Below are 21,067 nucleotides of genomic sequence, written 5' to 3' on the forward strand. Positions count from 1 at the left end.
TCTGAAATATGTGGTTGCGCAGTGGATTGATCTCTCCTTGGCACGAGGCCCTGGGTCCAATCCCATCTCCCACAGTACCGGCACTAGTACGCTTGTAGTCAAAACGCGTCGTTAAATCCATTGATAGAATTTGGAACAGAAAAGCTTTTTAGCTGAACCATAAGTCACAAGCATCCTTTATCCTTATCCTTAGAAGTGTATTACAGTCTAAAAGAATATCCTTAACGGAAATAAGGAGACTTCTCTGGAGGAAGACATCTGCACCCGCATACTAAAAAAACATTTTTAGTTTTAGATATCCTCATTTTTCATAAAGGCTTTTCACAGTAATTTGTATTGGAGAATCAGCTAGTCTTCACACCTCTCCCGCGGTGTGCACTAATACTTTTAGCTACCAAGATCGTTAGGAAAAACATGTGGCAATTGATAGTACAAGTAGCTACTTTTATCGGCAATGTAACACATAGTAATTGGCTGCAATTAGTCAAATAACCAAATCGTAAAGCCTAGAAACACGTCATACCAAACAAAAGCGACATTAATTTTTTCACAATATTTCATTTAAGGATTTGACTATCCACAAATACAATTACATTTTCGTTCGACTTTTAAATAAGCAATCAAATTAACTTATCTTCTAAGACTGGGAATAAAATCTCAAGAGTGATCAACTCCACAATAAGCTATTTACACAACTAATATTAAGTACATGTTTCTCTCTATACTTACATACCAAAAATGCTAGATTTATTTACAGAACAAGTCAGGTTATCAATAGCGTACATCTTAGGGCTGATAGCCAATGTACTATTTTTAGTTTTTCCTTCCCCTACCGAAAGGGTCATCCTACTAATTGTGGTGTTAATATTACACATTTTCCTATTAATCACATGGTATTCATGCATTAGGAGGAGAACGGCCAACCCAAATGATGCGAATCAACAGAGCTTTGGATTAGAGCGCATAAGGCTTTTATGTCTAAGTTCGTCGCGGTTGATAGGAAATCTCTTCATATTATGCACCTTAATTATATCTCCGTTTGTAATGGCATTTGCAATTCTAGAGGTTAAAGCAATCACGTGGGCCCTAATTTTAATAGCTTATTATGCTTTGTTTATCATCCTCGATGAGGATGCTCAGGATATTCTCCCTACATACAATGCTAGAGTGGGCTCAAGTGCTGGAACTGCCTAAGGTATGGTGAAACTTTCCCTAGATACGATGTTCTTGTATATCCAATTCTCTAAATTCTGAAAGAACCAAAATCTCAACCTGGTTTAAGTTATCAGAGACTCATTCTGGCAACTGGAAGAAACAGCAGCCCGCAGATGTATTCGGCTAATAAAATATAGAGTAAAATAATTCCCAGTATTGACGAAATTAGTGGTACAACAGTCTATAATTAATTTAAACTCCCCCCTCCACTTTCCTTGTTTTTATGCTGGCTCCCCCTAGATACGACACTCCTGTATATCCTTCTCTTAATTATGAAAGAAAAGACATCTCGAACTGGTTGGAGAGATAGGACACTCGATCTGGAAGCTGAAAGATACAATATTCTGTAGATGAATCCAGCCAACAAAATGTAGTGTAAACAAACTCCAAATATGGAGTTTGTTATGGAAAAATTAGTGTTACAGGAAGATATCACCATTTTGAACATCAAATTTCCCTGGTTTTTACAACTGATGAAGATACCAAGCTCTGCCTACATAGAACGTTCCTTTAGATACAATTTTTTAATCCTGGCTGCAGCAATGGCTGCAACCTAGTAAAGGACGAACCACGGCACACAGTAACCAAGAATTTAAAAACACCTTTTGAAAAAAACTATAAAGTTAACAAAAATTATCAGGGCCACGCGAAGCTGATTCAGGAATGAATCTATTATTTCGATTATTCTTAATGGTAAACATTTATGGCGAAAATGGTGGAAGTTTCAAAAGTTAGCCTGAAAAGCCTCAAAAAAGGTGTCAGATCGAAACAAGTACTGCACTATTGGAATCAAACAAATAAACTTTCAAATGGGGATAAATCCATTTATTTAGACAGTGATTGTCTATAAAAAAATAAACAATAAATCCATTTATTGTCTAAATAAATGGATTTATCCCCATTTGAAAGTTTATTTGTTCGTCTTAAGAACGGCAGTGTGGAAACGACAACACCTAATTTAATGGTGTTACGTCGAAAATGCCATTGGAATCGCCATTGTTTCACCGGTAGAAGTTGCAATATTTAGTGTCTAGCGTAATTAAAACAAGACAACACTGCAATCAAAAGCAAATTTCGACAAAAAACTACATCTTCATATAAAAGATGATATTCCTAATCGATATTGAATACTGATGACAAGATTAATTGATTCTGTTACCTGATTTTCTGAAATATTGTCAAGTACATGTTTTAAATGACACCATGACGCCATATAAGGTAGATTACAACCATAAATGATGTCATATTGAACCTTAAATCATGATATATAAAAACGAAGCAACGTATAAAAGAGTGCAATACAGTTAAATTGCCTTATTAGGCAAGTTGAAATGGTGAAATCGCCCCCCCCCCCTCACACTACTACTACCACAAAATAAGAGAAAAAAAAGTCAGTTTGGAGCACAGTCAATTACTATAAACGGTCCGTAGTAGCAATTCATTTTCTATAGACAGCAAATCTCTTAGGGTTGAATTTACTAGAACAACTCCAGAAACTTATAAGCTATTTAAATAGTATTTTAATAATACTCGGCTATTTTATAATTTCTGGGTATGCTGAAATGTTGTCTCAAGGTATGTTCAAGGACTTGCTTTATCTGACTGTGCAAATTTAACAATGTCATTTTGTGGTTGTCCCGAGTCCAAGTTATTTTATTCTTAGCTTTATCTTAGTTCTTTTATTCAATTTCTTTTTATCTTAGCTTTATTTTTAGGATCCCTTTTCTGCCGGGTAAGATCATTATTTGAGCTTTTCTCAAATATTGATTAGTTAAGAAAAATGCGCATCATAGTCAGCGTTGACGTAATAAAAAGTGAAGTATCTTCCCTGGATTTCCCACTAGTAGTATTATAAGAAATTGATGGCAGTAGAAATCCATGATTTTAGCTGCTACGTAGTAAAGAGCAAACCACGGCCAGTACTATTTAAATCTTAAAAATGTGTTTTGGAAAAAGACTCAAGTGAGGAAGAATCCCCATTTGAAGCAGATTAGGGAATTGTATTCATTATTTTTCCATATCATAATAGTAAAATTAAACAGTTTGTGGTAACGAACTGCAAGCATTAAGTGACCTGGGCTAATAGTGACCACAACCCTAAAAAAAGGATTTTAATAATGATTGATACACTAAAAAAATACTTTTTTTTGTAATACTAAGTATAAAAAATTAAGTTTAAAGGTACCCACCAGAAGCTATGAGTCTGAAAATCTGGCTTATTTTCAAAAAAAAAGAGAGGAAATATTACCAAAAAGGGAAGTAATCTTGGTGAAAATCCCACTATCAAATTCAACATGTGAGAGAAACCTAATGTTGGGGATTCAAGCTCCAAAGAACAAAATTATGTAATTTTGCTTCTTCTTCTTCTTCTCCTAGAAGAAAGATCACGGTGGCGTGTTTATGTGTTTGTTTTTATTTTTGTCCTTTTTCAGGCGTAATCGTACGAAACCAATCGTCCTACAAGATCATGATATGTATATCAACAACATGTAATATCAGCAAACACTGAATTGCATCAAAATTAGTTGTGCTGGCAGTAACTTTGATAACCTATATTTCACTGCTTTTTTACATAAAACCTACGGAATTCTTCCTTGGCAGACCAACTTTGTTGCTGTTGCCCCGGTTTTCCAAATAAACGAAGGGAGGAATTGCTGAAATTCCAAAATGGATTTAAGATATCTAGGCAACTAATTCTGACAGCTGTAAGGATAAAGACGCAGCTTCACTACGCCCCTTAAAAAGGTATTGTTGAAAATCTACGGAGATAGGGTAAAATATTTCTAGAGGCGGGGGGAGGGGTGAATTCCGTCAGAGCCAAAGAACGCCATAAAGAAAGAGAGGGGGGTATATTCTGGACAGGTAAATTTGTCTAAAAAGAACTTCAAAGACGCATCAGATGAAAAGTATTAAATACATTATAATTAAAGATAAATATTATAAAATAATAAATTGTAAATAAAATTCGACGTTAAGAGCGTGGACTTCAGATGTGGCTACCGGAATAATTCTATATAAAAATGTAAATAGTCAATTGGATTGAATCCTAATTGCAAATATTGATTCTTCTACATTCATTAAAAAAATACAAGCTTGACAACGCCAATTTATATGTTCTTCGGTATTATGCAGCGGATAAGTAAAAACAAAATATAGTATAAGATAAATTTTAATACAAGATAAGAAATTTAATAAAAGCATGTACAAAACTATGCGATATAAGAAAGAAGGGAAGCTTTATTTTAGCAGCGCTCAAAAAGAAGTAGGGAAAATTAACGCTGAGATTACCGATCGTCTCCAATGAGGATATAAATCCTTTAAAAGTTAAGATTTTGTGAAGGATACACAGGAAGGAGGACTTGAATTCAGGCTGGAAATTTTAATTAAATTAAAATTGATTATTTGCGACTCCAGAACTTAAAATGAGACAATAACACACGAATTAAGCAAATGCGTAATTCAAGAACGAGCATCACAATGAATCGCAAACGAAAGTGCTGCACAACAAAATATACTATTAGAAGAGAAGGGACAGGGAGAATCACAGCGAATCACAGACAAAAAAGACGTGCAACGAAATCTGAGGTTGGAAAAGAAGCAACAGCAAGAATCAAAACGAATCGCAAACGAAAATAATGCAAAAAGAAAATATCCCAGAGGAACATAAATTTTATAAAAGTTACGATCCTTTGAAGGATAAACAGGAAGGAGGAATTGAATTTACGCCAGAATGTCTTAATTCGATTGAAAGTGCAGATTTGTCACCCCATAACTTAAAACTAAAGAATAATAAGATAAATATATAATAAGTAATTAAAAAAATACGTATATATAAGTCTGCCGTTATATAAATATATTTATATATATATATATATATATATATATATATATATATATATATATATATATATATATATATATATATATATATATATATATATAGGGTTTTTCCAGAAAGAAATAGGACTAATTTTCTTTCGCCCCGACTGTACTTCGGAGCGTGCGCGCTCCTACTGGATTCTGTAGAGGGCTTTCCTACCTAACAAAGGAGCTGCTGGTCAGTTGTCCCCGAGCACTTGGAGAGTCAGGACAGGCAATTTTGTGTGACGTGATTTCTGTGAGTGGTGCAAGCCGAGAATGCAGCGTTCGTTAGAGCAGAGGTACGCGATTAAATTATGTGTGAAACTCAGTAAATCTGCGACAGATACATTTGATATGATCAACCATGCTTATCCAGATGTTGCTTTAGCAAGAAGTGGGGTTTCGGTTGCACCAGGCCTTTTTGGAGGGCCGGGAAGAGGTCACCGATGACGACCGTTCTGGAAGACCTTCGACTTCGACAAAAACCGACAATGTGACTCGGGTGCGCAAAGTTTTGAACTCAGACCGTGGACTAAGTATTCGTTTAATTGCCAAAATTTACCAAAATCTGTCGTTCATCACATTGTGGTGGTACATTTAAACATACGCAAGGTGTGCGCGAAGATGGTCCCAAAAGTACCCACTGACGACCCGAAATTGCGGCGAGTGGAAGTGTGCCAAGAGAATTTGAACATGTGTGAAAGTGACCCCCAATTTTTGCATAACGTAATCACAGGTGACGAGTGCTGGATCTTTAACTTTGATCCCGGGACAAAGAGGTAATCTTCCGAGTGGTACACGTCGGCGTCTCCTCGCCCAAAAAAGGCAAGAATGAGGAAATCCAAGGTGGAAACAATGCTCTTTGTCTTTTTTTGACACCAAAGGCATCGTCCATCATGAATTTGTTCCTCCTTGACAAACCGTCAACGCCACGTTTTATGTGGAAGTGCCCAAGAGACTCAAACGAAGGGTCAATCGGGTCCGACAAGAGATCGCATCCGACTTGAAGTGGCATCACGACAACGCACCGGCTCACATCGCCTTTCTCGTCAACAGCCACCTGACCAAGGCTGGCATCCCAACACTTCCGCAGCTGCCCTACAGCCCAGATGTGGCCCCCCAGACTTTTTTTTTCTTTCCTTGCCTGAAAAGGCCGATGAAAGGCAAGTATTTTTGAGGCGACAGAGCGGATCCAAGCAGCATGCACCGTGGCTCTCAAGGCTATTCCGGAGAATGCATACCATGACACCTTCAATACTTGGAAATCGTGCTGGCAGCGCTGCATTGACGCAGAAGGAGCCTATTTTGAAAGTTTTTAAAGATATATGACGATTGCTTTAATAAATGTTTGTAAATCAACTCAGTCCTATATATATTACTTCGAATCAAAATGCGGAGAATTGCAGCTTATTTGGTTTATTCGCACAAAAATGCATAAAAACCAAAATAGAGAAGCAAAGTGCCAAACTACAATATAGAGGTTGCGTGGATACACCAAACATAAGGTCTCATTTACCTGAAAGGGAAGTTCTGCTGTTGTCGAAGAAAAGAATAAACTTCATCAAATCTACTCTCAGCTTGGAAAATGTTTGTTAGGACAGACCCATCTGGTAGACGAAATTGAATCCTTGCACAGCTGCTGCAAAACCCAAAAAGAGTTAATAAAAAAAATATATAAAGTGACAAACAATAGTTCTGACCAAGAGTAATTTTTAAAAGCCAGTGCCTTTCTATTTATACTTTAAAAATTACATATAAATCTACACACAGTTAGAACCTTTAATTAAGACTGTACTTCGAAAAAGTTAAAAATCTTTTATACAAGAATACTAACCAAAGTCCAAAGCAAACTTTCATTAGTAATCACGATTTGTTTTGTTTTAAGTTCACTGTCTCAACGAGAATTTTTACCCATTTTTTTTTATTTTCCATTCATTTGAGACCTTCTCATCAACCTTAAGCTTAAAGGAAAACTAGGCTTTTAGACAATTTTGTAGATAAAAACTTACAATTTTTTGGAATAACTAAAAGAAAATTTTAATCGACTCTTCAAAAGTATTTACTGACCCCCAAACCCACCCAACTTCCCATCCGATTTAGTTCAGTTTTAGAATAGGTAAATTGTCCCCTTCATAAATTATTCGCTTTGATATCTCACGCTTAATGGGTCTGGCTAGAACTGCGAGAAAAAAAAGGTTCCAAATTATTTCCCACACGTTTCCATTTTTAGTTATGCAGGTTACAAATATTAATATATTTACGCATTACAACTTTATTTTCAAATGTTGCAATTCTTTCCTATAAACGGCCATCTTTTTGTCAATTAACAATTATGACATCCTTACATACTATCCGAGATCCCATCCAATTTTAGCTCAGCGTACTTTTCTAGTGCCTAAAGTAAACTGCAATACTTTAGCAGTTACTATTTGTCACGTTATCAGTTACTATTTGTCCGTTATTAGTCCTAAATTATGCCCGTTATAATTACTATTTGTCCATTATTAGTACTATTTGCTCGTTATCAGTTACTATTTGTTCCGTTTCCCTTAAACAGGAAACCACAGCTGCAATCGATTTTAATCGCACTTATCTCAATCTAGTTGAAAAGATTAATCTAAACATTTTTATTTTATTTATTGCAGGTATAAAATGACGTACAGAGATTATCTTGAGCTGTAAGGTAAAAACAAATCCGTGAACAGATCCCATTTGAGCCTGATTATTTATTTGAGCCTATTAGAGCTTAAATTATTATTTTAATAGTTAATTATTTGAGACTATTAGATGAAAATGGCTGAAATGATGCTTCATGACAAGTTTTTACTTACAATTTGGTCGGACCCTTCAAGCCTTTACTCTTAAATGTCATGTGACTTTTGCTGAAAAGATGCTGATATAGAAAAATTTAGGTAAACAGTGATGATTGACTCAGATGAGGATGTTAAACAATTACTTTATAGTAATTGTTTGGAGTGGCCAACAATCAGCAGTTACTCTTCAAAGGAAAGGAATATGCCATCTCCACAGTGCTGTTTTGTATATGCTTCTGCAATTTAGTACTAGGTCTGTTTTCCCCTTTTCCTTCTCTCATTTCGTTTCTGTCACGCCTAAAGGCGTGACAAAAACCGTTTGCTAAGCAGTTCTCAAAAGGGGTATCAGCAGAGGAATTTAGATCAGGAGTATCAAAGTATGACTGAACTAAAACTGTCCAACATTGAAGGCATAGCGTTCTCTATACACTTCAGTTTAATTTCCTCTTTAGCTATTCTCTATTCCCTTAGGTAAATTCTTGCACTTCGGTACCTCCTTTGTCACTAAACTACTTTTTTATGAAAACCATTTCCCCAGCTCTGGAGTCACGCATGTTGCCATCATCTGCGCAGTATTCTGTTGCCAATGGTATAAAAATTTTTGTCCAGCTTAAGGAGCATTGCAGTTTCAAACATACCAATAGCCTACTTTAATTGACTTGAAACAATACTTTTACTTGGTTGGGTACTAATATTTCAGCAGTAATTGCAAGACTAGGATCTTTGAGACCTTTGAAACTTCCTTCCATAGTTTATAATCAGCTTATATACGATTGGTACATTTTCTACTAAGTCTGACTAATCACTCCTATCATAGTAGACATACGAATAAGCTAGCATAGAGAAGAGAAAGAGAGAGCCCATGTGTTTCATCACCTGAGTGTAACCCTCTGATATACCCTCCCTTAAAGCATTGGGGGCTCTGAATCTACTTCTTCATTTAATTCACATGTCAAAAAGTTTCTCTCTAGTCGAAAGGCACGGTAAAAGTGGGTTCCTTGAGATGACCATAGTTTAGATTTTTTTTTTTTTTTGCTTTTCTTCCTCTTCTAATTTGAATTTAATTGAATTTAATTAACTAAATTGAATTTAATTAATTAAGCCTTTTGTTGAGCTTTATAATGGCCAGGAAAACTAGTCATTAATTTTATTGTTATCTTTTTATTTTTCACTTTTTAACTAAGTTTTGACTCATCATATTTTGTATGTATTTTGTACAATGAATTATGTTTGACATACAGGTCGAATTCTTTTGATGTGATTATATATATATATATATATATATATATATATATATATATATATATATATATATATATATATATATATATATATATATATATATATATATATATATATATATATATATATATATATATATATATATATATATATATATATATATATATATATATATATATAGTGCTGTTTGTTAGTGCTGTTTGTGACGTAAAATTTAAATTTAGCAACCATGCTGTGAAAGAAATTTTTAAATTCTATTCTATCTAGCTAATGGTTATGTTTAGTTAATTCTTTTTGTGAATATTTTAAAAATAGAGCAAACTTTCTAACTATAATCCAACATTTATAAATATTACACAGCAAGGCTGCTGATGAATCATCAAGGCTATCATTGCAACCATTACATGACCCAGCTGCTTTTTTCTCGTTTTTTTATCACTTTTTTTTCATATGTAGATATTTATTTCAGGTTGGGAATACATTTTTTAGCTGGGGAAGGGGGGATATTAAAAAAAAAACTAAAAATAACAGTAAAATACCTGAAAGCAGAGAAGCTAATAGAACACTTCATAAATTAGGACTCTACATAGGATGTGTTGGGAAGCAAGTTCTTGCATCGTCTGTCGTAGAGCACATTGAAGTTAAGAAGAATGAGGTGGTAGGTTTTACATTAAAAAGTATTTTATTGCTAAAAAAAAACTCGTTAATCACGTTCCTTATAGGGTCTTAAATCACGCAACTTATCTTGTCATTCACTAGTTCTGAGAATTTACCGTTTCATTGCTGGCTCATGACCTGGATTCTGATCAGATAAGAAGGCTATTGTTTTTCATTTTTTTTAAATTTAAACCATGGTATGTGTAGTAGAACTTCAGTAACAAAAACAGAGCTTAATTTAAATCGTGAGCTACAGTCCTGAATAGTAAGAAACTCAAAGAAGTAATGGATAAAAGCATAAAAAATAAGAATAGATTTAAATTCTCATAGGTGAGATGCTAAGTTTGGTTAATGGATCGAAAACTGCTGAAATAATACTTCGTGAGACCGAATCATGAATTTATGAAAAAAATATAAATTAAGGACGCACCGTGACTGTCATAAATCATAATATTTCACAGTTGTGAAATATTTCACAGTTGGTTTTAAGCAAAATTAGCTTCCTGCTGTTCCTTCCTGCTGAATTTCTGTTGAATTAGCTTCCTGCTGACAACAAACCTGAAGTTGAAAATTCCGATACAACCAAAAATAAAAGACGCAAAGTTTACTTCTTGTTAGAATCTAAGTGGTACAAAAATCTTTAATCTACATAATTGGATGACCAAAAATAGGACCCTTGGACCTGTGTCACCTCCGCCATTCAGCCACATTCCAACTTCTCAAATGTAAGTATGTTGTAGTACCGTTTTCGGCTGATGATTCATAAAAGGTTATTGAGGAGATAGTCCAATCGTAATAATTATAAATTGAATTAAGGTCGCAGTGTGATTCTCCACAATCAAAATACACTAAATATGAACTGCACATGTAGTCTTTGATTTCTACCTTCTTCTTCTTCTTAAAAAGAAGCACCTGGAATCTTAACCGGGCTCTTTCTGCTTCTAACTGCACTGTACTTCTTCTTCGTTAGAAATCACTGGGACTCTATCATTTGGTGTCTTTCTGGCTTCAAAGTTGGTGGATTCTCCTCCATGGCATTGAATTTATGTTCTCCCAAGGTGGGGGGGGCAACTAGTTTGGCTTTTTCATAAGGGCCAAACAAGCGAAGCATAGGGTCCTGCTACCATTTCCCCGCAATTGAATAGTAAAGTCGGCAGATACCCCTACGGCTCTTGCGACAGGACCCTTCTTCTGCTTGTTGGCTATTCTTCTTTAAATTTACGATACTTCGGAAGAAGTCACTCATTCAAAGAACATCTAAATTCATTAACACATCAATTACCTAAATTTAGACTTGAGGATTTTTGTGTTGATTTATCAGAAGCTAAATACTGCAATAGAAAACAACAGAAGAAAAAACACTGCACGTATTTATCAATTGGTGATAATATTCTCACCAAAGCTGGTGACTAGGCGGTGGCTCCAAATCAGATGCCAATTTGCAGTACAAAAACATATTATATATATATATTTCATTAATAGGGTTTGATTTTCAAAAATTGGCATTTAAGGATTTCTCTGACATTGCTGATACAAATCAGTTTGATATGGGAACACAAATCTTCACAATCATTGTCATGCTATTCCTATCCCAACTACTATTGCCCCGTTTCTGCAACTAACTAACAAAAATTAATATTATTGACGAAACTAATTGGACAATATTAAAACTATTTCATATATACAGAAACTAAATCAATTACAATCGCCCAAGGAGATGGAGTTACCTGGTAGTTTCATTGTTTACCCACCCTTATGAAAGAACATTAATAGGGGAAGAAAAATACATTTAGGAATAACTTCCATTAAATCTTCCATTTTAAAAATTCATTTTAAACCGTTCAAAAACTTCCATGTTCTTCCTTTCTGCAACGGACTTCGAAAACTGTTGCTCCGTCGTTCCAAAAAAAAAGAGAAAATTTCGCGAGTTTCTCTAAGCCTTGACAGCCAATCCACCCTCAGTGTTTGAACCAATGTCTGAAAAGTGATCGGAAAGATGGGGCAAATTGTATTTTTCAAAATCTAGACGGGTCCATTTTTGGATTCTTTTTTTCATTAAAAATGCAAAAAAGTTAGCAAATGTAATGAAAAAATTTCTGCAAACCCTGCCCCCACTCCCATTGACATACCTGCAAGTATATCAACATTTTGATCGAATCTCATGCTTCTAGTTTTAATGTTTATGTTTTATATATGAAACAAACCAACTCAATATGAAAAAGTGTCCTTTCACCTTCCGCCACAAATATCCCACCCTTTACAGCAAACTATATTCATGAAGGTGGCTGATTTACCTTCTTGCTGCAGCTTCTGCGGCACTTCTTGCCTGCGCCTCGGCTTGTTTTTTGGCTTCAGCCTCTTTTTCTAATTCAACATCTGAATGCTTCACCATGTTAAACCTAGCTGCTTTGTCAATTCTGCAAAGTAAAAGAAATCATTATGTGAAAAATAGCATATGAAATTTTTCCTCCTTCAACAGTCATTTTTAGTGATTAATCTCCTTTACTCTTTCTCTCCCTCTCTGCCCCAGTCCCTTCTCTTTCTCCCCCAGGAAAATAGCCTTCAAAGCTCCCTAAAATTTGGCTTGGGTCATTGGCTGCAAGCTCCCTTATACTTGGAATGCGTATATATTAATAGAGATCAAGGTTTTAACCTGATTCTTAGCATTTAGTATCTAGTCAGGAATAAGAACAGAAAATAATAAAACTTTTTTTTAAGAATTTCAGTACCGTACTTCATTAAAAGAAACTTAGAAGCAAATATTAGTCTCGATAAATTTTAAGCCCTTGCTGCTAAGACTATTTTTCAAGAATAGTACTGTGTTATTTAAGAATAGTAGTTTAGCTATAATTCAAGAATAGCAATGTATTTGCTGCACTTAAAACTGTTCTATTTTTATATTTAAATTCAGACAGGGGTTTGAACTGCTTCAATCCACCGAAAAAAAAACAACAAAAAAACAAGCAAATTAATAATTAAGTAAAGGTTAAAACGTACAGAAATTATTTTGAATGAAAAAAACATAACCTCAAACAAGAAGAAATCAAATGAACAATCTACTGAAATTTGAAACAAAAAGAAATAATCTCGGGTCACTTCCAACTCAAAGGTCTTACAGGAAAACGCTTCATTTATGCTTTACTTAATTATTTTCTTTCTGTTTTATTTCAGTATATTTGAATCAATAAATATGGTATTATTAGTCTCATATACAATAATTTTCATCAATTTTTCTTCCTTTTAAATCTATGGACAATCAAATTGATGAATTCTCCAATTCGAAATATCGCTCCAGTAAACTAAACAGGTTTCTTTGAAGTTTCAAATTGACCTCTTAAAGCTTATGAATAGGTTTGAATTTCCGACACTTTTAAATTAGATATAAAAAAAAGAAAAAAATGTCCTTTTTAAGCAGTAAAACATATTATTGGGGGGGGGAATGTACGGGGAACACTACTTATTGGTGCAAAAGAGGCGCGAAAATGTTGCTGTGCCACTTACTCGAGGGAGAGAATCCCTTGTGGGCCCAAATGTTAGTGGGATTCCCGCACTTACCCCAACAGTTCCGTATCTATCGGGTATGTCAGTGCCCGATTTATAATATACCCTGCCGTAGGGTACGATAGCGTGATCGAATGGTCCCAAGGGCCACTTTAAGGCCAAGGGTTACCTGTAATATTTCTAACTATCTCCTTGGACTCGACCTAGGCTAAGAAGTCAAAGATTATATAGGATAAAAAATTTTACTGTAATCAGTCACGCTACAAAAAAAGGAACTCAAACGGAACTAAAGGGAAAACTCTTACGATTCACCAATACACTTTAAGACACGCGCTTGCACGCGCACCTCTGACCAAAGGCGATGAATGGCCGAATCAAAATAAAATTCCAAGCATCCTTTGAAGCTTTTCAAGCTGTAAATTTAAGCAGTATGAGTCATCGCTCAACTGGCTTTTTCAGACACTCGATAATTAGTAGATTCTTCAGACATCGTAATAAAAGCTTTCCCAGGATTTAGATATGTAACAAAAATGAAGCTAAATTTATAAAAAGGACATTTTTCTGAAACAAAAGGGGCCATTGGTCCCAACACCTCCCTCCTAAGAAAAATAACCGCCATCACGCCATGGGTCAGAGCACAAAATAGAAGCATAAAATAAATAACCCAAACTTCAAAATCACCAAACTTGTTTATTTTCTCTTCTTTCTTCCACCAATGCCTGTACTTCCACCGCTTCAGGATTCGTCGTCGTCCCAACGTCTCTACCGTAGAACCACCATGGTCTAGATCGTATAGCATCCGCATTTGGTTTTGAAAATTGAAGTCCCGAAGATTCGTAGAAAACGATCGTGCGCAGTACAGTCAAAAATAAAAATTTTATGGCTCTCACGAATTTCCATTTTAGAGGAGCAGAGAATCAGTTCCTGGCACTTTCGATGATGCCAGCCATCATGAAAAATTTGGCTGCACTAGCCTCTTAATTTCCATCTGTGGAAACAACCCCACATCTCAATTAAACTGTAAATTGCCCCTTGGCATAATTTCAAATAATCTAAGGCCGAAAATACACAGGCATGTGCAGGGAAATGAAGTAAAATTTTGAGCGAACCATGAATCACTTTTTTCTGGGTCCCATCCCCTAAAATAATCGAATGAATAATGCTCGGCGATGAAGTTGAAGATGAAATTGAAGACTGGAAAGACAAGGCTTCAGTAACGGGATCACAATTTGTCAGCCAGTTGTGCATTGAGGAAAAGGGCCATCTTTCACGTCTTCCCGCAGGGGATCTTTCCCAAGTGATTCCTCCCCCTCATAAAGGAACAAACTCTCTTTTGAGTTGATCAGACCAATATCAGATTCCTTCCCAAATTTCTTCGATCCAACCCAAAATTCAGCACCTTTCAATCCTTCCGTAACCCGTTGTTGACAAGTCAATTCTATGTCATGATTATCTGTATTTTCTCTTAATATGTCATGGGTCTTCTCCTCCCTCCTAAGTTTTTCCGTCTTATTGTAATTTTGCAATTTTCCCAGTGGGTCTTGGACCTCTTTGTCCCCCCTATTATTTATTTTAGCTAGGCACAGCCCAGATAACTTTTTATTTTTCTCCACAGCATGCTGAATCTCCAAAGTTTGTCTGGTTTTTGCATTTATTTGTTCTATTTCACTTTTCTCAATTTTTTCCATCGCGCAAAATAAATCATCATTAAATTTGAATTGGACTCCAGTGTCCACCATCTATGACTGCTTTTCTTCATTGTAGCTCCGTTTAATATCTCTTTTCTCCCTCTTAGTTTTTTTTTCTTTTGTAGTAGCATTAAATAAATCGTCATGAAATCTGAATTGGACTCTAGTGTCCACCATCTTTGACTGCCTTTCTTTATTGTAGTTCCGCTTAATATCTTTTCTCTCTCTTTTAGTCTTCTTTATTCTTACTGCAGAAACAAATATTTCGTCATCAAATGGGAACTGAACTCCGACATTTGGTTTTTCATATTCTACTAAAATTTCTCGAACTTTCCGAGGAAAAGTGCGTACAACAAATTTCGTCTCATTTTTCTTTGGTAAAATCAGTGTTTCATTTTGGCCTGTACTTGTTAGAGTCTCATATTCATTAAATGTGTTCTCAAGTTTTCCATTTTCTGCAAAGATATCTCCAAGGTCTCCTCCTACTAAAACATCCACTGCTAGCGTAGTTATTAAGCCTACTTTTATTGCTTTTCTCTGGACCGTACCGTCTTTCTTTGCAATTTCTATTCTTACCCAAGCGGATGGGCTTTGCTGCTTATCTCCATGATAAAACACTGTTGTAATATTATATTTATGGTCTTTTTTCGTCTTTTTAATCAGGTCCATTCGCACAAAAGTTTGCTCACTCCCTGAGTCAATTACCATTTCGGTCAGTTTTCCGTTTAATTTTCCTTCTATTTTATGTGATTTCACAAACTCGTCAATATTTCCTTGATTATGTGATATATCCCAATTTGTTCTCTTATAGGTTACTTTCTCATCTCTATTATGGCAATTTCTAGAAAAAGGCTCCGAGGAATCAAATTTTAGCAGATTATCAATATTTTGAGTATCAAGCATTTCATTTTTCCGACAGGGTGACACAGCCTCCCAATTTGTTTTATGCGCCGGTCCACATCCTCCCGTAGTCAACGAAGTTGTATATTTTCCCGTAAAAGTGTTTAATGTTTGGTAATTTTCGTTTTCTCCCAATTGATCCTTAGACAAATTATTATGGCTATCCGACGGCTTATAAGTAACTTGTGATAAAACGTGACTTTGCGAATTTCCCCAACGAGTTTTCATTAGTATGTCAATTGTTTTTGCAACATCCTGGTAATATTTTTTATCAGCTTCCCAGTGGCTCTGTGTTTCTTCCTATCCTTCTCTTTACCCTTTCTCTCTCTGTTTTCTCTCTTCCTCCTCTTTTCGCTCTCTGGTTTTTCTTTCAGCCTCTACACGTTCGTTCCTATCCACCTCTATCTTGTCTTCTACTATTTTATGTAGATTATAGATGTATACTTTCTGCGGTCTAGAAATTTTCTTAATTAATAGAAGAATCTTGCCAATAATTTCCATCTTTCTAATTGCATCTTTCTCAGCCTGCATTTTTTCCTTATTTTCTCGGTGCGCTCTCTCAAAGGCCTCCATATTAGCCTTTCTTTCTATTTTCCTACTTTTTCTATGGGCTTCACTCGCCCTTCTCAGTCTTGAGTTAATCTCATCTCTGTCCGACATAATTTCAAAATTCTGTCTGTCATTATTTCTTCTTAGTTCATTTTCTGAATTCATTTGTTCCATATCTGTACTATCTCTATCCCGCAACTCCCCTTCATTTGGCACAGCCTCTGAGGGATGAGTTCGTCTTGTTTTTTCAAATATTATTTCTGCCTTGTTTATTTCGTACCCCCCTCATTTTACCGCGTATACTTCTTTCCGATCATAATATCTCCTAATTAATTGGTCAATCGTGGTAAGCTCAAATACTGCCACGCGAAAATTATGGTACGCAGTTACTATTGTCTATTTTCAGCTCTGTATAATTATATTCAACAAATTTTCAAATGACAAGAATATCAAGACTTCATTAGGGATTAACTACTTCTTTCACCGCAAGCAGTTGTACGTAATTCAAATATATTTCCAAAAAACGAATTAACAGGGGTTGGACGAGAAAGCAAACCGAAAAACTGCGCAAATATTCCACTAGTGAATTAGCTGGACTAAACTCAAACAGGGGAACTACCCTGTAAAACAAATCACATATCCTCCCTGGATACTCGTATTCCAAATATAATCTCCTGGGCAGGTTACTCAATAGGACAGGTACCTCCCATCCTCCTTGTCCCATGTGCGCACAAACTGACAAATTCTCCTAATTGGCCGTCCTGAATACTCTTACAACCTTCGTCACTGAAGATTATATCTAAGTCCGCCAATTCACTCAAATAATAACCCAACTCTCAACGTTTTCTTATCTGTCCTTAAACCCTGTAATATTTTCTAATATGGAGATTCCCCCACTGCAAACTCAACTCATTAATTTCACGTTATTCTTTTTATATTTGTCTAACAAGGCACAGCCCATTATAGACCTTCTTATTTATTAATTCCGTATTTTTTTTCTCTCTATATATAATCATATAGGCCACTCTCTAGGCCAAATTAACCCGTCTCTTCGAAAACGCAAAATTCTTTTGCTATCAGTGCTGTTGATAGCTCCTTTTCTTGCTGCCACCACTTTTTGGGGGGAAAGTACGGGGGTCACCACTTATTGGTGCAAAAATGTTGCTATGCCACTTACTCGAGGGGGAGAACCCCTTGTCGGCCCAAATGTTAGTGGGATTCCCGCACTTACCCCACCAGTTTCGTATCTATCGGGTATGTCAGTGCCCGATTTACAATATGCACTGCCTTAGGGTACTATAGCGTGATCGAATGGTCCCAGGGGCCACTTTAAGGCCAAGGGTTACCGGTAATATTTCTAACTATCTCCTTGGACTCGACCTAGGCTAAAAAGTCAAAGATTATATAGTATAAAAAATCTTACTGTAATCAGTCACGCTACAAAAAAGGAACTCAAACGGAACTAAAGGGAAAACTCTTACGATTCACCAATACACTTTAAGACACGCGCTTGCCCGCGCACCTCTGACCAAAGGCGATGAATGGCAAGATCAAATTAGACTCCCAGCATCCTTTGAAGCTTTTCAAGCTATAAATTTAAGCTGTATGAGTCATCGCTCAACTGTTTTTCAGACACTCGATAATTAGTGGATTCTTCAAATATCGTAATAAAAGCTTTCCCAGGATTTAAACATGTAACATAAATCACGTTAAATTTATAAAAGGAGCATTTTTCTGAAACAAAAGGGGCCATAAGTCCCAACACATATCTATTTATATTCACTATTATTTTTATTAAATTAATTTCTATTTTGTCACTAAAGTATTGTTTTTTTTTTAATAAATTACTATTTTCATTCTTGTAAACTGAATTAGCACTTTTTTTCCATCGTATGGCAAATGAAAAATACCCTGAAATACATACAGATTTCAATAAAGCACAAATGTCCCTACGTTTCAGGGAGTTTATTGTGACACGTATTAAGATTGAATATACTATAATATTCATTGTAACATTTGCTAGAAATTTCTCTTTTCCTATAAAAGGGAGATCTAGCCATTTCTACTAGAACATCCTCCTCCTCTCCGTTTTTAAAGGTATTTCTGGTTAAATGCCAAGGATAGTCAAAACTGAATCTGAATGTCTGGGAACTTTCAGCGGAAACTTCCACAGTTTCGGCGGAAACACAATAATATAAACGTTATCGGGTTTGAATGTATTAATTAACTTTTTTGTGTAAAACACACCCTGAAGAAACCCCCCCCCCCACCCCTGAGCAGAAAATCTTGGTATATCCAAATTTTTGTCCGACTCGTAAAAACGTAACAAAACGCATATAACCACATTTTTCATGTATTTTATACCTTTTTTGTGTAAAACACACCCCGAAGAAAATCCCCCCCCCCCTGAGCCGAAAAACTTAGTATACCCCTGAGGTTCAACAACGATACAGTAAAATAGCGTAAAGTTATGAGAAAGAAGGAATCCATTTTTAAGAAAAGACATCCGTATGCAATTATTCCGTTTTCGGTAGTACCGGACGCCTAGTTTAAGAAAAGGCATTAGGTTGAAAAATCGGCTAAAAATAGTCTTAAACATATGACAATCAAACAGCTGAAAAAGGTGTAGACATTTTTGGGAATTACTAAGTATTGATCTTCGAATTTATACGGACAAAAGTTGCTATTTTTGAAGCTTAAATAATTATTTTTACTTTTTTATTTCATGGCCACGTCAACCATGTTCCAACATAGCTGACGAAATCCTGGTTCTGCCATCAAAACTGCATAATCTCGAAACAGCCAAAGGAAAGATTTCACAAATCGCGGTTTTGAGGTACGGGTACGCATAAAATTATTTTATTTTGTAAAAATGTTCATTTTGATAATCTAAATAATTTCAGCCAGATACATTCTCAGCTTTACAAAGTACTAAATAAGGAATAACCCTAAGTTGCCAAATAAGTTGGCAATTTGAAAAAGTTGACTTAGTTGCCGACTAACGACTTTTGCTTTGTTTTGGCAACATTGCCCGAAGACACAAAATGTCTTCTTTAAAACGAATTTCAGGTCCTCTTTAGTTTCAAGTCAGAAAAAAAATTCATTATTCAAGGCAGAAAAATTGAGTTCAAATTCAATGATTCAACTGATTCAATAGAATTTGATTACGGAGGAAAACGGCTCAGCGTGGTATAATTTTTTTTGATTTGCGGGTTTGTTATTTTTGATTTTGTTTGGGGATAAGTGGTGTGTTTGTCTGAGGTGCAGGTGAATTGGGATCCACATCACTCCCCTGGAGTGATGGTGAGTCCAAACGCAGTTGGTCTGAATAATGAACAAGGGCAGGCCCCCATGTACACAACATTTATTCCACAAGTAATGCCTATGTCTCAAGCTATACAGTATCAGGGTCCGGTTATATAACAGACACCAGGATTTAATCAGGCAAGACAATCACCACATGTCACTACTCTAGCTCCTCACAATAGTCACTACAGTCAGCATCAAATTTATATTTCACCACACTCTCAAAATAGATTCATTGCTACAGTCCCTACATCAAATTCATTTGAAGTTTTGAATTCAATAGATGAAAATTACCCACCTCTTCCCTCTGATGAAGCCATTAATTTAGGTAGTGTAAACCCTAAAGAAGAGGAGGGTATCATAAACTTTCCTAATCTAGGACTATCTCATGACTTAGGAAAACGAGCCAAAAGAGCTATATCCCCAACCCTCCTTGAGGAAAACAATAGAGTTGCCAAAAGTCGCTATACAGCCCCTTCTAAGTCCAGCCTAAAAATAAGGGAATCCAGATTTTAGATAGATTTGACAATAGAGTCATCTTGTCTAGCAATGATGAAACAAAAACCTTGCCTATGGAAAGAGAAACTACCTTAAGCCTAAAAGAAGCCTTGGAACCTGAACAATTTGAATTTGAACTAAGCAAAGACAAAAAAAGAGTCACAATATTTCTTCCCATTAAATCTGCTGTTGCAAAAGCATTAACAATTAATAAGATAGGTGAAACAGAAGTCCAGGCAGAGGAATTTAAACCCAGATGTCAAGGAGTTTTTAGAGGAATACCCAAAGAAATCACTGACGAGGAGATTAAAAGTGATCTTGAATCTGAGGCTAATCTGTGAAATCTGTAAAAAAATTGAAAAGATTTAATAGAGAAATAAAACAATTAGAAGATAGCCTATCAGTCTGTATTACCTTTGAAAATAATCTTTTACCCGCAGCTCTCTGGCTATATGGAAGAAAAACAGAAGTTCAAGAATACCAAACACCTATTATTAAGTGTCAAAAACATGGGCAAATGCAGGCACATTGCAAGGCACCACAACCAGTTTGTCTCAGGTGTGCAGGTCCCCACCAGTCAAAAGATTGTGAACTCAAAAATGTAACAGAAAAAGAAGAAAAATTTCAAAAGTATAGCTGTGTAAATTGCAGGGGTAACCATTCTTCAACTTCTGGCTTATGTAGGGTCAGAGATCATAATAAAAACAGTTTGAGATTATCTCATGGAAAAAATATCGGCTTTAATATGGCTTCCATAGCATATAGATCCTATGCTGATGCATTAAATAAGAAACAGGCCTTAGAAATCAATGAACAAAACAGACTCCAAAAAGAAAT

General features: G+C 35.6%; 1 protein-coding gene across 2 annotated transcripts in view; it reads right to left on the bottom strand.

Moving 5' to 3' along the window:
* Positions 1–21,067, bottom strand: part of LOC148942964 (UBX domain-containing protein 4-like) — a 91,463-nt gene that overhangs the window by 13,594 nt on the left and 56,802 nt on the right. Inside the window, exons 7-8 of one of the 2 annotated variants that reach the window (XM_089102065.1) lie at positions 12,083–12,205; positions 6,593–6,712 (exon numbers count right to left, since the gene is read on the bottom strand). In XM_089102065.1, the coding sequence (XP_088958191.1) occupies positions 6,593–6,712; positions 12,083–12,205 (243 nt within the window). Of the gene's footprint in view, positions 1–6,592; positions 6,716–12,082; positions 12,206–21,067 lie in introns of both variants that reach the window. The other variant, XM_089102064.1, reaches the window with a different exon arrangement.

Source organism: Artemia sp. Qi Xiang Cuo, chromosome 16 (assembly GCF_049724085.1).
Source record: "Artemia sp. Qi Xiang Cuo chromosome 16, ASM4972408v1, whole genome shotgun sequence".
In the NCBI taxonomy this organism is placed as follows: domain Eukaryota; kingdom Metazoa; phylum Arthropoda; class Branchiopoda; order Anostraca; family Artemiidae; genus Artemia; species Artemia sp. Qi Xiang Cuo.